This window comes from Gekko japonicus, unplaced genomic scaffold (assembly GCF_001447785.1).
Source record: "Gekko japonicus isolate JY-2015 unplaced genomic scaffold, Gekko_japonicus_V1.1 scaffold615, whole genome shotgun sequence".
NCBI classification, from domain to species: Eukaryota; Metazoa; Chordata; class Lepidosauria; order Squamata; family Gekkonidae; genus Gekko; species Gekko japonicus.
This window is the reverse complement of record NW_015161969.1, coordinates 740856-757821: the sequence shown is the minus strand read 5'-3', so window position 1 is coordinate 757821 and position 16966 is coordinate 740856. Positions and strand designations below refer to the sequence as shown.

General features: G+C 41.5%; 1 protein-coding gene across 1 annotated transcript in view; it reads right to left on the bottom strand.

Annotated features, from left to right (window-relative positions):
* LOC107126133 (dystrophin-like) overlaps nucleotides 1-16966 on the bottom strand; it is a 402970-nt gene that overhangs the window by 160526 nt on the left and 225478 nt on the right. The window contains exons 32-35 of the mRNA XM_015429648.1: nucleotides 13129-13251; nucleotides 10372-10509; nucleotides 5150-5302; nucleotides 4075-4257 (exon numbers count right to left, since the gene is read on the bottom strand). Coding sequence (XP_015285134.1) covers nucleotides 4075-4257; nucleotides 5150-5302; nucleotides 10372-10509; nucleotides 13129-13251 — 597 coding nt within the window. The remainder of the gene's footprint in view (nucleotides 1-4074; nucleotides 4258-5149; nucleotides 5303-10371; nucleotides 10510-13128; nucleotides 13252-16966) is intronic.

The window sequence follows — 16966 nt, the reverse complement described above, 5'->3', positions numbered from 1 at the left end:
GGAAGACATATGGGTCAATCCTAAGAATGCTTTCCTGGAAGTAACCTTATAATTGTAACATGTTTTTAGTGTCACTTTGCATATCTTGAACATCATCATGTTACAAGTTAATTTGCTGATCATTCTCTGCCCAGAAGTTTGAATGTTGACTGCCATTCTAATTTATTTGATACAGTGTGCACGCACACAAAAGCTCAGACCTTGAATAAACCTTTGTTGGTCTTAAAGGTGCCATTGGACTCTAAAATTGTTCCTGGAAGTAAATCTCTGAATATACCTGAGTAGGATTCTGAGTAATGTTTGAGTCCAGTGGCACCTTTAAGACTTCGTTGGTCTCAAACTTTGTTCGGTTGCTTCAGATCAACACGGCTACCCATCTGAATAAGGATTCTGAGTTAGACCAGTTTAAGAAAATATTCAGTGAAGGCCATTTATCATTTAGTAAACATTTATTGTGTGTTTTCTACTTTCCTAATGAAGGCAACATTCCTGGTACCCAAATCCTGAACACCTCTGCTAATAAATCTGCCTGCAGCCCTAGAGTAACAGGTCCACATTGTTCACACTAACATAATGGTTAGAATATATCAATAATGCTATGGTTGGTATCTTACATCAAAATCACTTGTTTGCTAAAGAAGCAATTGTTCAGGATATCGGGTTGTTAAGGGCCTTGATGAACCAACAAAATGATCCAATTATATGACACTAAATACTTGGAAGATATGTCACAAGTCTTGGGTAAATATGTGTAGGGCAATCCCAAATGATGTTATCAGTGGTAACTACTCCACATGCTTTCAAAAATATTTGTTTCAAATGTGTTTTAAACTAGAATATAAAATATGTTCTTGTCTTTAGAACAGCATAAAACTTGATGGATGACTTGACAATAAAAAACGCAACTAATGATGGGGTTTATATGTACTAAATAAGGTAAATTAGCTTAACATTCATTTCTTCCCTTATATTCAAATTTTACAAATATACATTAATGGGGGGGGAGCATGGCTTTAATCCAGAGATTTTGCATATTTTACATAATGAGAGAGTGAATCTCTGACAAATTGGAGAGGGTGGGTATCTATCATTATCTTGCCCCTCTTGAAAAATCCCTTAAGATATTTGAATGATAAGTTTATGGAACTGCTTAGACAGAATAGTCAGTCTGACCCAGCACAGGTAAAAGATTTTGCATAATTTGTGCGCACAAAGACCTCCTGCTGCACAGCACTTTTGTGGCTTGCAAGACAGGGGTGATGTTTTTAGATTACAACTACTGATTGTCTTTCAAATTAAACCCCCTCTTAGTTAGAGTTCTGAACAACATGATTTCATTTATTCCCCCCCCCCCCTAAATACAAGTAGTATATTGCTATAGATTTCTCTTCCAAACATTACTGACTACACTGGACACAAATTTTCAGACAGTAGAAACGTACTTCTCTGGGCATTGGTAGATAATGCTTGAGTTTGTGGGACTCTGTCTAGCTGTATAGCAGTATTTTCAGTGCTGATATGTGGGAAACAGGCAAGCATTTAGCGCCAATTCTAAATATCATGCAGAATATTTTACTTAGTAACAGAAAACTGAACAGGGTACCCTAAACAAACCAAGTACTCCAAAAGTGATTATTAGTTAAATTTCAAAACTGACAGAAATGTATGCTGCAGCTTTAATTGCTGTGTTAGGAAAGTGTTTCACCAAGTGGTACCCTCTACTGGACATATGGCACAAAGCCATGGGGTGCACAGTCTTTTGCTCTCTGTCTCTTGCTTGTACTAAAAAACCCCAACAACTCACTTTCCCCCTTACCACCCGCTTGCCATTTGAGAGAATACACTAGCAGAAGCAAGGAATCCTTTGTGGTACTTTCTGTAATCTCTCCTATTGCCTCTCCACCAAAACTGCTTGTGTGGCAGTTTTGCATCACAGGGGCTACGGTCACACACACGAAATAATCCACTTTCAAATTGGATTTTGCCGGTTCACACAGTAAAAATCCAGTTGGAAAGTACACTGAAAGTGGATTGAAAGTTGATTATTACCGCAGCCAGGGATGGTCTTTCGAGCACCAGTGCAACACAGCCAATGATTGCTGGCTGTTTTACTATGGCTGGCTTTTTTTCAAAAGGATGAAGTGCTCTACTTGAAATCCTGTGCTTTTACATTTTCAGGTAATTTGTGAAGGAGTATCATAGAAGATACATGTTTCAATGCCTCTGAAGAAGTGGGCATCTACACATGCTGCAGCTGAATTCAGACTGGCAGGTCCCATATAGGCATGTTTCACAAACGGATTAAAGGGGCCGGTTCACACAGGCAGAGCTGTCAGGCGCTCTCCAGCCATACTCAACCCGTCCTATGACGATTCCCTACCACATTAAAAAAAGTACCAGGTGAAAGTGTTAGCAAACCCTGGAGAGCGTGTTGATCCCGCTTCCCGGAAGTGTGCATGCTAAAAGCTGCAAACAAGCCGCACTGCTGCACCTATGCACATAGGCACATGTCACCAGAGTGAAAAAAAAGCCACTTACAGCCGCACCTCTGCCAGGGGCAGGCCAACAGTGTGAACGCTCCCTTTAGCCTCCTCCCCGGTATGCTCCCGCATCAGTCGGTGCAGTGTGACCGGAAATACCCGGAACAAGTTGTTCTGGGTCTTTTTGCCACGACTCCTTTGCGCTTCATACTGCCAGTCTGAACTCAGCCTAAGTCTCTCAGTTCTTTGTTTATATCCTGAATTGAACTTTGTTGGTCTTGGAGGTGCTACTAGGCTCAAACGTAGCTCTCACATCTGTTTGTTAACTCTTGGATTTATATGCTAATTTGCTGCCATTCACAGGTCCTACCAACTGTTTTAATTCAATCTCAGATATACTTATTACCCAGTTACTTATGCATCTTGACTCTAACTAGGCCTTCCTGGCAACTAATTGCCCCCTACCTATATATAAGGCATAAGGAAAACTGTTCCAATGTATCTGATGAACTGTGCATGCACATATAAGCTTATACCCAGAATTAAACTTTGTTGGTGTTAAAGGTACCACTGGACTCAAACTTCGTTATATAAGATATATGTTTACTTTTATCCATCTCTTAGGTTTTTTCCAGCTTGCTGATTGCCATAGCAGTTCTTATGTAAACTGCAATTCAGGAAAAACTTTAAAATCATGTCTTAAATTTTCACAAGGCTATATACATAATAATAAATCCTCACAACATCCCTGTGAGGTAGGGAATTTCTAAATGTACAAGTGAGAAAAATGCCAAGCCAGAGATCCTGTGAATGCCATATATAGTACATTCCTTACTCACTACATGAGACTTTTTGCTTTCATCTGTTTTTCATAGAAAATACAATTGTGAAAATGGAAAGAAAAACTGAATAACCATTGCATTTTAATAGAAAAGACCCAAAGAACCTGGGTGCATCCTTTATTTGAAAGTACAATTCCAGGTAAAACAGATTTTGCCACCCTAGAAACTTAACTGAAAGGTCAAAAGTGGGTCCCCAATATATCATTAAAGAGAAGATTACAAGTGTTTTATTGAAAAACTGAGACATTATTTGGATGGGCTGAACTTTTAGGTAGACAGAAGTCTAGATCAAGTGTAAGTAGCAGGAAGACAAATGTCGCACTTTCCCCCTAAATGTGTATAGATTGAACATTATGATAAATAAAAGATAATTAGATCTTGCATGGGATGGCAAATTGAAAATACGTATTTCTGAGTCACACATGTTTATTGAACAAAATAAAGGTATGGTAAGCTGACAGGTTTAAATTGGTAATGTCATGGGGGGAAATGAAGCAACAGAAACCAATATGTATTATTCATTAATTCCAAAAATATGATTTTTAACCATTTGTTATTTAACTAGAGGATGTTATCTACAGCAAATCATGTACCACAAAATCTATATTCTGCTGCAAAATAAAGTAGTCTTCATCTGCTGACCAGAGCCCTTGCTTTAGCCAGATTGGAATAGCACTGGGAATTCTTATTGTTATTAGGGTTCTGTTAGTAGCAGTAGTTGCAAACATATATGTTTGCCAGGAACAACTCACAATTTGTGCATAGTTGAGTCTTCGAAACTGAGCAAATTTGCTCTCAATATCTCGCCAGCGCTTGCTGAGCTGTATCAGGGTTGGTTCCACTGCTTTTGCAGCCCCATCCTTAGACAAGCGATCAGCTTGCCTCTGTACCGCATTCAGCTCTTCTTTCTTCTTCTCCAATTCTCGATCAATTTCCTATTGAGCAAAACCAATACATGGCCCAGGAAAATTAGCTAACTAGAGCAATCAACTCCTAAGAATTAACATTATATTTCTTTTAGATTTTTTCCCCTCATGTTGTTGGTACAAACAAACAAAAAAATTACACTTATTTTTAAATTTTAATTTACATTAAAACAGAACAAACATAGGTGAGACTTGAATTGTCCAGCAAGTTAAATTTAGATATTTAAGTGACTAACATATTTTGAAAAGCTGTTCAAAGCAGGCCAAAGACTGTCTATTTTTTTTATTTGCGTAGTGTGGAAGATACTTGGCTCACTGTAATCTATAGGAATCGTATACTAAATACCCATTGTGTCAGTTTCACAGCTAGAGGTTTGTGTTTTTTTAATAGCTTTTGTATACTATTATAGAAAACTCAACAGAGAATGAAGCAAAAGAAGACGATGCAAAATAAACAAGGCAATTTTTTGAGAACATGTAAGCATTCTTTAGACTTTAGACAATGATGTATGAATATGTTCTGATGAATATGAATGTGCTAACATGAAAAAGAGTTCATCCATATACCGATAAGTCATTTGATCATCTGGAATAAAGATACAGAGCCAGTTAATTTTCTTTTCTAGAAAACAGCCAGTATTTTTCTAAAGACAATACATTTGACATATGAAAAAAAGCATTTTTTGTTAAATTCATTTCTTGTTTTGTATGATACAGTATTCACAAGAATTAGAAGAACAGTTTTACAATCAAGCATTAATTCTTTTGAAGTAAGAATAAAAAGAACTGAACTACTAGCATTCTATGGATTAACACACTGACATACATAGAAATACATATATGCATATATTCATACTCCTTTTTTAAACTGAATGCAACATCACTTTTAAAATGGCATTACCTTGAGCTTCTGTTCATCTTGAGGATCTGGAAGGTTTGCTAATTTTTTCTCAATATCATCCAGCCACTTCAGCAGATCATCAGCCTGTCTCTTATACTGATACCACTGATGAGAAATTTCCAAAGCCTTTTTTCTTCTTTGAGATCTCAGATCCTGTTCACAGTGCACACATTTATTAGAATTGTAATAAATGGCAAGTCTGATAAAATGTGTGTATGGATGTGTGCGTGTGTATATATACATATATGTTCACCTATTCAATATTATTAAAATATATATGTTAAAGGATATAAAAAGAACAAATAGTCTAGAACTATAACTTTTCTATATCTTCCTTCCCATTGCAGCCCACTTCTTCCCCTGAAATGCTGCTCTTGAGGTTCTAGGGGTTCTTATAAGCAAGACATGGAAGTCTTCAGCAGAAGAGGAAATGGGTGAAAATTTCCCAATTTTCTCCACTAAAGTGCCCTTCAATAAAAAAATGACCTTCAGCTAAAATCCATTAATTTTAAATTTGTTTTCTATGTAAATATGTACTATATGCATAATAAGTAGAGAGTCTTCACTAATTACCAATGTATAAACATTGTTTCATTCAAAAATGTAAAAGCATTAAGGAAATACAAGTTTACCACTAAAACAGGAATTCAGATGCATCCATAAGTTAAAAATTCTTTCATCATTAAAACTCTTATTGTGATCATTTTGATGGCTGTTTCCAAAGTTTACAGATGAACACTATGACCTAACAAAATGATTCAAGCAATTTTAAAATAGAATACATTAGCACCACTATTATCATAATTTTTGTAAATGTTACAAATAAAATTAAATACATTTCCCATCCCTAACAATTTAATTTTCAGATATGTGGCTTGAATTTGCTTAAACTTTTCAATATTCTACTTCATTTTATCTCTCAGGGCTAAATGTCTTTATTGAGTCACCAAAACGGGGGGGGGGGGATGAATCACCCAAGTCCTTGTAAACATAGCCATGAACAATCTGATCAATAACATGGATCTGAATACAATTTTATTATAATTTAAGACATTACAGCTTTGCACAAGGTCTTGGCACAAAATATGAATTTCATATATACCAATTACACAACTCAAAATAGGAAATAAGAAAAAAATCTATTATCACACAGTCAAGGGGAAATGAAATGTACTTTCTCACAGAAATGTACCATAATTTTTTTTTAAATGGCCAATTTTGACAAGCTTTGTGGGAAATTAATTATTATCTAAAATATCTGAAAAGCAAATACATAATAATGACTATTCTTTGGAATAACATTTTTTAAAACTGCAGAGAAATAAGAATGTCATTGACAGTGAAAGATAAGCACACCATAGCTAAAGGCATGTTGCATAACACAAAATACTGTATCTGTCCTTCAAATAACAGTACAATAGTTTGGCTCTACATTTACTTGTGGCACCATAAATACAAGTTTATTTTTGTGTCAACTTTTGTGAACCAGAGTTCACAATGTTGGAAGTGTTACATTCAGTTGGATAAGTGACTATTTCTAAAGAGAGAGAGGGAGAGAGAGGGAGAGAGAAAGCGAGAACAAACAGCATGGTGGGAATTACAAAGAGAGACCAGAAGACCCAGTGTTCTGGGACATAGCTGTGTTATATTTCATTGCAGAGCACAAATGAAGACAAGATCTAGTCAAGAGAGTAAACAATTTAGTCAAGCAGGCGTGGACCACTCCTGTTGATGAACTAGGCGAGTAGAATGAATCAGAATCAGAAAAGGCAATGTGATTCCTCCTCCAAAGTATGTGGTAAAATCACCGCAAAGGAGGAATTTTTTATCACATTGTCTTTTTATGGATGAATACTAGGCAATGATGAAAGAAGCAGTGGGTACCAATTGATTATTGGCTGCTTAGGTGGCTTCTTGATGCTACTACACCACCACCATCACCACCATTATGGAGACCTGAAGATGCACGCACTTCTCTTATTTATATATTTCCTTCGTTTATACTCTGTCTTTCTTCCCAGTGGGGACCCCAAGGCAGCTAACATATTTGGGTTTACCTCCTGTGCCCTCCTATTCTCTTTTTCATTCTCTGCAAACAATCTTGCAAAGTTGAGAGGTAACCCTATTTTCACCCATGAATGGTAATCCATGATACTCTACTTTTAAAAAAAGTAAAACTCTGTTTTGTAGTCAAAGTACGGAACAGATTAAAGTAGAGCCATTTATCTAGAAACAATCAGAAATTTACGAACATCTTTACTCATCAAAATAACCAATTAAATACCGAACTGAATATTGCATGAAATGTGCAGTTCGCTGATCAAACCATGTATTTTAACTATAAATGGATAGAAGACAGGCAGCAACAGAGCCTGACTCCTGGAGTCAGGACCCAGGCAGGGGGAGGAGCCGGCTTGAGTAAACAGCCGGGCTCTGCTCCTGCCATTTGGCAGTTGCTGCAATGTGCTCGAGCTGTGAGGAGCTCTGAGCACGCAGGGAGCGAAGGCAAGGGCCTCAGGCTCTGGAATGGGGACAGCTGGTCTCCCGATGGCAGTGCAATCTTCATCTTCAGAAGGCTCCGGGTGGCGGCTGTGTTGCGGTGGCGGTCTCCGAGTGTCAGCGGCAGTGCCCTCTCTGGCCTGGGGCTTCATTTGCCTGATTCCTAAGGGGGGGGGAAGTTAACTTGGGCCTTTAGGATCTGGGAGTGGCAGCAGTTGGTAAGGCTGCTTAATGCCGTTCCTGGCTCCCACCCCTTCCGCCCAGATTAAAGGCTTAGTTGGCACGATTCAATGGTAATCGCTGATAAAGCCCCCCCATCAATTTCCTGCCCACAAATTACGCCTAAGTAGGCGATTAGAGGGTGTGGGGTCTGTCATCTACCCCCCTTATTGCTTTAGGGGTGGCTATTTTATGAGGGGGTTTTCTGGGTGGCCATTTTAGGTGGCCTTTGGCTGGTGCAGAGGCGACCATTTTAGATGGCCAAAAGGAGCACTAACGCCCCCGGCCACTTGATAGGGTAGGTGGCGCTATTCGGTAAGCAGGCCTGCGGTGGCTGGTTATACCTGACAGGGGGCGGGCTGGGCTCGAAGCCTCTGTCTGCATTCCAGGGTGGTCATCGGGAGGCTGTTTTGACTGGGGCTGCCCTTTCAATGTTATGGTTTTCAGAAGGGGCCTTATCCAGCATCTCTGAAAACTTCCAAAGAACGGCTTAGAACTTCTATATCAGGAATAGTTTCTGCGGGGGGTTGGCACCAGGAGCAGAAACCTCAGTCGCCCTTTTTGGCGGGGGCAGGAAGACAGAGACCTTATCTCCCTATGTCGATGCACTGGCCGCCCATCTCTTGCTGTCAGGTGGTGGTTAGGTGTGTGGGCTCTAATCTGGGAGAACTGGGTTGGTTCCACTCTAATCCACTTGCAGCAGCTGGATGACCTTGGGCGAGCCTTGGTTCTGACCTTCTCTCAAGGCAGTACTTGAAAGAGTTATCTCAGCTTCACCTACCTTGCAGGGTGTTTGTTGTGGGGAGGGGAAGGGAACAGGAGTTTGTGGGCCACTCTGAGACTCTGAGTGAAGGGCAGGGTATAAATCTAATCTCCTCTTCTTATTTTACTCCTGTCTTCAGGGGTGCCAGGCCTGTCAGAGCTGTTCTCTCAAGGACAGTTCTGGAAAGAGCTTTTTCAGCCCGGCCTGCCTCACAGTGTCTTCTCGGGGGAGGGGAAAGGAGTTTGTGGACTACTCGGAGACTCTGAGTGAGGGACGGTATAAATCAAGTCCCTTCCTTCCTCCTTCCATCCACTGTTGCTGACATGGTTTTTAATCTAGGATTTATGAGATTAAGACGCTGAACTGCAGGCTGTGGAAGGTCAGTAGTTCAGCAGTTCGAGACCTGGGTGCCGCATGATGGAGTGAGCTCCCATCTCTAGTTCCAGCTCCTGCCAACCTAGCAGGGCCCAGAGTGCGGACAGTCTGGCTGGCAAGGCCTTTTGGTGACAAACTGAGGCTGTCCTTGCAATGATAAGAGCAAGGTGGCCTGGAGTGCAGATGGTCTGGTCGGCTATTCTGCTTCGCCATGAATGACAGAGATATGGTGCTACGTGTGGAGACTGACCTTGCGATGATAAGAGCAAGGTGGCCTGGAGTGCAGATAGTCTGGTTGGCTATTCTGCTTCACCGTGAGCAACATAGACATGGTGCTATGACTGGAGACTGACCTTGTGATTATAAGAGCAAGGTGACCTGGAGTGCAGATAGTCTGATCGGCTATTCTGCCTCGCTATGAAGGGCAAGGCCCTGGTGTTACATGCGGAGGCTGACCTTGCAATGATAAGAGCAAGGTGGCCCAGAGTGCAGATACTCTGGTTGGCTATTTTGACTCGCCATGGAGGGCACGGACCTGGTGTTTCAAGCGGAGGCTGACCTTGCAATGAAAAAGCAAGGTGGCCTGGTAGTGCGGGTGTGGGGTCGGTTATTCTGCCCCACCACGTATGGCACAATGGGGAGACCCCCACTAGGCGTAAAGCCACCCGCCAGTTGAAGAAGGTCATGGAGGGTGGTGGAGTCCCAGGACCTGTATAGGGCTGACAGGGTGCACTTATCAAACAAGAGCAATGGGTTAATTTTGCTGGACTTGCGGCAAGGGATTAGGTCAACCTTGGGGTTTTGGTGGGGAGCAAAGACCAAAGCAGAGGCTTAGTCTTGGCTGTGGCAGGTTGGTGCGGGCAAGAAACCGGAACCGGTGAGCACCTTATGGCAATTTTCCCCATTAGGGAATAGGGGGTAATCAGGAACCTCTTAGGGTATGCTCCTCTCTGCAAGTTGTAAGGCTTCAGGGGTAGGCACTCCTAGGTGGCTACCAGTTTGCTGGGCTGCCGGTCGCAAGCCAGACCGATGGCTCAAGACCGGAGCTGGGTGACCCGCCCGAGAAAAGGGCAAGGAGGTTGGTCAGGGGAGTGACACCTGCCTTGCCTGTTCCGTGCTCGCTTAGCTGGTCCCTTGCTGCAATGCTATGTTAAATAGTTAATAAAGTGGCTCTTGTTTACTTCCAAACTGTTGTCTGTCTTGTTATTCCGCCTGGGGGGCAAAGGGAGTTAATGAAGCCAGGAATAACTGAATAGGGATCTTAATGTCACTTTTCCTACACATTTAAAGACAATGCTTCATTTTTCCTTGCAATAAAGAAAAAAAAAGATTTTGAATGAATGCATTTATAAATTACATCATGTACCTTGAGAGCATTGTGTTTAGTCTGCAGAAGTTGTTGTTTAGTTTTTATTTCTTCTCTTTTTCTTTCATCTGTGATTGTTTGGTGAAGGGCATCTCCTCGTCGAAGCAGTTCTTTTACAGGACCCTCATTATCTTCACTCTAATTAAAGTAAAATAATTAGCATGAATTCTATCAAACTGCACCCTTTCCTTTAAAAAAAATAAATCTAATTTCATTTCCTGTCTTGGGCCATTTCTGTAAAACCTTACACTTTTTTGCATCAACATCTAGTGCCTTTAATATGCATTATGCTTTGCAAACAAGTCTTTGTCCTGAGGATTTTGCAGTCACCACAGGGGAGACATTAAAAGGATGTCAGAAAGGGAGGCAAGGGTAAATGGGGGGGGCACACTTTCAGTTTAATGATGTGTAATTTAGTTTCTCTAGGGGATAAAACTAAAAAGCCTCAAACTGTGGATTTGGAAAGGAATTTATAGTTGCAGATTAAATGAGTATCCACACTCATCTAGGTTTAAAGTTCATAACATTGCTTCTTCTCATCAAGTATGCTATAAGAAAAGATAGAAGTCTGTTTCCAAAGATATATTGAGTATTCTCCAAGGAGAGAATCTCCTAGAATCCAAAAGCTAGTGTTCTTCTTTCAGCACCTTATCAAAGCAAGGGCCTAAAGAATAAGATGTGGTTTTAGTAAAGTAGTAGCAGAAAAAGCTGAACTTGAAGTTATTCACCCTAATGATTTCCTAGCACACCAGGAGAATGATTGAATGACTATTATAGAAGTGGAGAATGTTCATATTACATTTCAAAAATGGATAAGGTATCAAGATAGGAATACAACTGTGACAGGCCTCTCCTGGGTGCTTGGGGGGATTCCACCGGTGGCCGTGGCGTCTGGCTGGGTTGCGCTGGCAGTCGAAGTGGGTTCCCAAAAGGGAGCTGCAGGAGGACCTCAGACAGGCAGGGAACGGGGTTAGTAGCATCCCTCAGGTCCCTCTGCCACGTGGGCTGGAGATCACTTGCCCCGTGCTCTCTCTCTATAGCCATTGGGTATAGCGTCTCCTTCTCATGTTCTTCCTCCCCAGTCCTCTCAAAGAGCCCCTCTTTTTATTCCCCACTCTCCCCTGCCAGCGCTGCCAACCTTCCCTGCCTCCCTCCTCCCCCATCTCCCCCGCCCCCGTTTATATGCCAGGACGCTCCTCGGGCATCTGGGGTGTGGTCATTGGTGGGCCAGTGGTGGTCCTCTTGGCCTGGGGCTGCGTTGCCGGCGTCGCCATTTGCCGCAGCCAGCCTCCGTTTTTGTCCAGTGGGGCCGGAGTTGCTTTTCTCAAGGGAGGGGCACCACGGGATTTGCTGGGCGGGCCTTGCCCTGCCGGTAGTGTGATTCTTGCTTGGGCCCTCAGGAGCCACACTGTCGCGCCATGTCTTTTGTGGGGGCAGTGACTCTGACTCTCTCAAGTTCATCTGCCGCCCTTGGGGTGAGTTGGAGTGGAGGTGCACCTTTGGGGGTGGGCAGGTTTGTCCCGGGGCCGGAGGACCGGGACAACAACCTAAATGATGATACTTCTTTCAACAGAGTTTCTAAAGTGGCACTTTGTTGAAAGAAGAAACAAGGTAGGTACTTGCAGAGCACATAAGTGCGAAAAATACATTGAAGAAAATGTCATCCACTAACCTAACAGAAAGAATGAGCCCCCTAAGGAATGTCGACACATCAACATATGATGTGCCAACTGAATACACTAGTAGAACTGGCATTCCCAATATTAGAGCCTAGTTGATTGCCTGCCTACCACATATGGACATTTTGAAGATACACTACTGAGTTGGGCTGAGTTTTGGTTTGAGATGACCATCTACCACCTATTAGGTAAAACATGGCAGTCTGGATTTCCAAATAACGTCAGAAAAAATGTCTGAAAATCTCACATTATCCAGAGACATACACTTTGATTGTTGTATTTCAGGTCAGAAGATGGCAGCTATTTAAGTGTTAGTACTTTCACTGAAGTTGACAGTGATGTCTGAATGAATATCAGAGGCTTGGAGCCTTTTGAAGTTATCAAGGATTTCATCAGGGAGTCCAGTTATCCATTCCTGTAACCCTGCTGTTTGAAATAATGCTGGTGGGTTTATGTTTATTTGGTGTAGCCTTGTTGTTTTATTACAAGAGATACACAGTAACTTAAGAATTTTCTTGATGGCAAACACACTGCACCCTTCCCAGCCCATTCAAGGTTTCTTCTAGAATGGCATAAAATATCTAAAATCAGAAACAGATGATTTTTGAAACAGAAAATTATATCCATGTCCAGAATGGATCCCCATTAATGTCCAGAAGAATCCCCACAACTCTGACATTAAAGCTGGACTTGAGTATCAAATTAAATGACAGGTGTAAATTCTTCTAGCACAATTTCTTCCTGCAGTGTAACACAATGTATCAGTTACTTCTGTCAATGGCAATTTAGATGCTTTAGTTTTTACGGACTCTTCAATCTGTTCCTCATAATTAATCAGAAGAGTAATTGGAAAAAATATTTTACAATAGGATAGTCAGACTATATAGCTGAAGCTATCATGATTCAATACTATAAATATGAAATGCAGCACTACGATTTTGTAACAGCTCAGTAGAATTACATTGTGTTTCAATTGTCTAAAGAGTAAAATAAAAGCACAGAGGTTTCTAATTTCTGTTCCAGCATTTATTCCATTTCCATTCCCAGTTCATTCATACTTCCATCACAACCAATTTACCATATCTTTATTGAAGTCTTCCTCTTTCAGGTTAACCCCCTGTTGAATTTCAACCTCCAGTGGTTCAAGCAATTTTTCTATATCGAAGTCAAACTGCTCCAGTTCCTTCAAAGGAATGAAGGGCTTTAAAAAAACATGGTTGGAAAATGAGGGAAAGGAAAAGGAATGGAAGATTGTTAACATTTTTTATTACAAACATAAACCAAACTGATTTGCCCCCAACCGTTAAATTAATTACATACACAACATTTTGAATAGTTATCAAAGTATACTTTGATAACTCAACATGTAGCACTACATCAATTTAAAAATTGTTGTTTATGGTTTTTGGTTTTCACCTAGCAGTTCCTTTGTTTAGAAATAATATTAATCAGAACTGTATAAAAACACCATAAATCATGAAAATGAAAAGACTTCATTAAATCCATATAAAAGCCTTTTTTTAAAAAAATGATACCATATATCAATTAAGAAAACCATATTTATTATTTTCTCAGCTTGACAGCATAGTAAACATGCTTAATGAATATATTTCTGGGTAATATAGAAGCACCTACAGATGCAAATAAATAAATAAAAATTTAGTAGCACAAGAGCAGAAACAGCATCCAATATAGCAACCTTTCTTGTGGTTAATGGTTAATAAATATTTGCTTGCAAATAATCTAGAGAGCAAGGAATCACTAGTTTCACTATCAGTATTAGAATCTTTTAAACCTATATGGGTTTGCCCACTCATAGATAAGCTAAACTGGCTTGATTTGGATTGTGAATCTCTTCTGGCCTTAGGGAAGACCGGTGCTTATAGATTGGTTAGTAGCCACCGTGTGGCAGAAGAATGGCACAGTCTTCAGTCTTCTGTTTAATTTATTCAGATCTGAGAAGAAAATTTCTGGATCCCCATCTGAATAAGAAGTCTCTTCCCTCTTCTATCATTTAATGAGTCTGTTAGTGGACCTGGATTTTAGTATAACATTAGATGCATGCAAATATTTAGCTACTGCAATTAAATGTCATTTGTTCTTAATTAATATTGAACAACAATAATTTTTTTTGTTATATTGCTATCTTTCTCTGGTCGAACAGCCTATTAGATTTAAGACCTAGATAGCTACAATATAACAATTTTTATCAAGATTTAAAAACACCTCACTTGGGTTAAGATGCTGATGGGCACTGCAGCCCTCACCCATTTCCCCCTAGCTGAACCCACTGCAGCCTTCCCACTGCAGCCAAAATATGCTCCTGGCAGCCAATATAAAAGAGTGTTTTTTTATTTAAGGTTTAGAAGCCCATAGGCCATATACCATTTTTTTTAAAAAAATTAGGAATGTAAAAGAACAGTAAAACAGACATTTGCCACATCCACAATGCAGTTTTGGCAGAGGCTGCTCAGAAGTAGTCTTAAACTTGATGCATCAGGAAAAGATGAATATTTCGACAGCCATTTTCTTAAGAATCTTTCTCTTGCTGTTGCATGTTTTAGACAATAGAAGAAAGCATGACACAGTGAGTCAAGTTCTTTCAAAGGACAGTCACAATAGCACTGGTCTAGAGGGGTCTTGAGAAAACGGCCCTTCATCTGGACTGTTGAAAATGCATTGCAATGTGCAATCATATATGATCACCTCAATTTTGAAATGGTCAACATGTTTAAGTAGAGAGGCAGGTCAAATTTAGTGGAGTAAGTGGGGAGCATTTTCATCTAGCATCTATTTGAAGGCATCCCAATAATTTTGGAGTAACTTTTCTGTGAGTAGTGTTTGTCTTCTTTTAGTTAGTTAAATTCTCTGTCTTCCTTAAGCCCAGTTGGCTTATTTTCGCATCTACAGCATCATTCCATTTTGACCAGTGATGTTCATGTTCTGTCAGTATGGTCAAGGTTGGCTTTCAGCATTTAACAGTTGATATTTGTAATTAACTATGGCCCTCCAGATCAGAGTTGAAATACTTGGGAGGCCTAACTCAAGCCATTTTGACTGTAGAAGCAATGCATGGTGGTAAAGTTAATATTTTACGGAAGAAGGCTTGCTCTGTTGGACCTAAGAACCAGATTTGGGAACCGTATAGTATGTGTGGTAGTATTAGAGTCTTATATGCTTTCAGGAGCGCTGGCACATATTGTGCTCCTTTGATGTAGAAAAAACTTCTTCAAGGCTAGAAAGGCTAGGTCAACTTTCTGTTTAAGATATTTAATGTGCTTGGACCATGATAAGTTTGGAAGCCAATATAAACCACAGTCCATGTTGGACAGGCCAGATGCCTGATTTCATGAAACAGGGCTATGATGTTTGGCCATACAATGGTGGCACTTACCATCTCCCATCATAGTGGCATCTCAAACACACAATGAGGGGGTGGGCACACCATACTGGAGTGCAACACACTGACAGGGTACAGTTGGGGGGAAGCATCTGCAAAGGGCCATCAGACCCCTGCAGGCCTGATTTTCCCTCAGGGAGATGCACCTTGTCACTGTAAGGGCATGGTGGCACAAGTAGGGTAGCATCAACCCAGAACAGCAAAGCCAACAATCTGCCACCTTCCAGTAGGACCCAGACCAGCACCCATGGCATGGACACCCCAGCATGGAATGGGGTCAGTTCAACACCCACCTATGCCGGTCCTCCATCTGCACAGGGGCCATAGTTGTACCCGAGCTGCTGAAGCATATGGCCATAGAGATGATGGCAGCACAGTGGGGGGCTCTGTGGGGCTGCCACTGACCATTGCCCCCCAAAGACATCACCCTGAGGCCCACCCACTGTTGGATCCCAAGCATTCAAAATAACTCCACGTTGAAAAGCAAAGCAAGGTTTATTTCAAAGCGTTGGTTTAACCAGAACAGGACATTGTTAGGAATAACTACAGGTAACCAGGGAAGGTATAATATAGACATTTGAACTAGGTAAGGACCAATGAGCCCAGTTCCCGCTGGCGGGAATAGCACATACAATTCGCTCCCCTTGCATGGGAACGCAACAGTTCTATAATGTCAACACAGGTTCAGTTCACATGCGAGATTCCCAAAACATTCTAGGCGAAGCTCTCCTCCTACAACCAGCTGCACGACCTTGGCGAGTTCCGCGGACTACATAACATAACTCAAGCAAACAAGGAATGAGAGGGAGGGGGGTGAAGGATACTACACAGGAACCGGAATGACAATGGCAGCTAGCTGACACCCACTGAGCCAGAACCCCCACAGAGAATGGGGCACCACTCATCCAATCCCCACTACCTAGTCATGGCCCATTCAGGGTCCATGTGGATGCCCAGGGGCTGGTGGCCATGTACACATCCCCCATGGGTGCTGCACTACTGACACGTTTCCTTCATAGCAATACATCCACATGCTACCAAGCAGCTTATTTCAAGAACCATCCATTTGGAAACACCAAAACAGCCCCCCCCCCCCCCCAATCTCTGATATGCCAATTCTGTGCCACACTGTCAGACTCCCCAGGGGTACTGCATGGCTTGAGCTAGGCCAGGTGCGGCAGCAGAGGTGAGGCCCACCTCACGATGACATCAACACAGAGTACAAATATGAATAAACAATACATAATACTGTGAACACAAACGTTTCACCAATAACTGCAACAGAGGGAAATCCACCAATGGAAAGGGTCCTGCTCCAGGTAAATGAGAGTCCAGGCTGCATAGGTGCCCCCATTCAGACAGGGGATGCCAGCTGCTGAGCCCTGCCATGTCTAACAGTGGTAACCCAAAGATGTCCTAGACTAGAGTCTGCCAATGGCCACAGCAAGCTGGTGCAGATGCTCCTAAAGTCCTTGAGGCACACTGGTAAGCCACAACAGCCACCCATAGGCTGCAC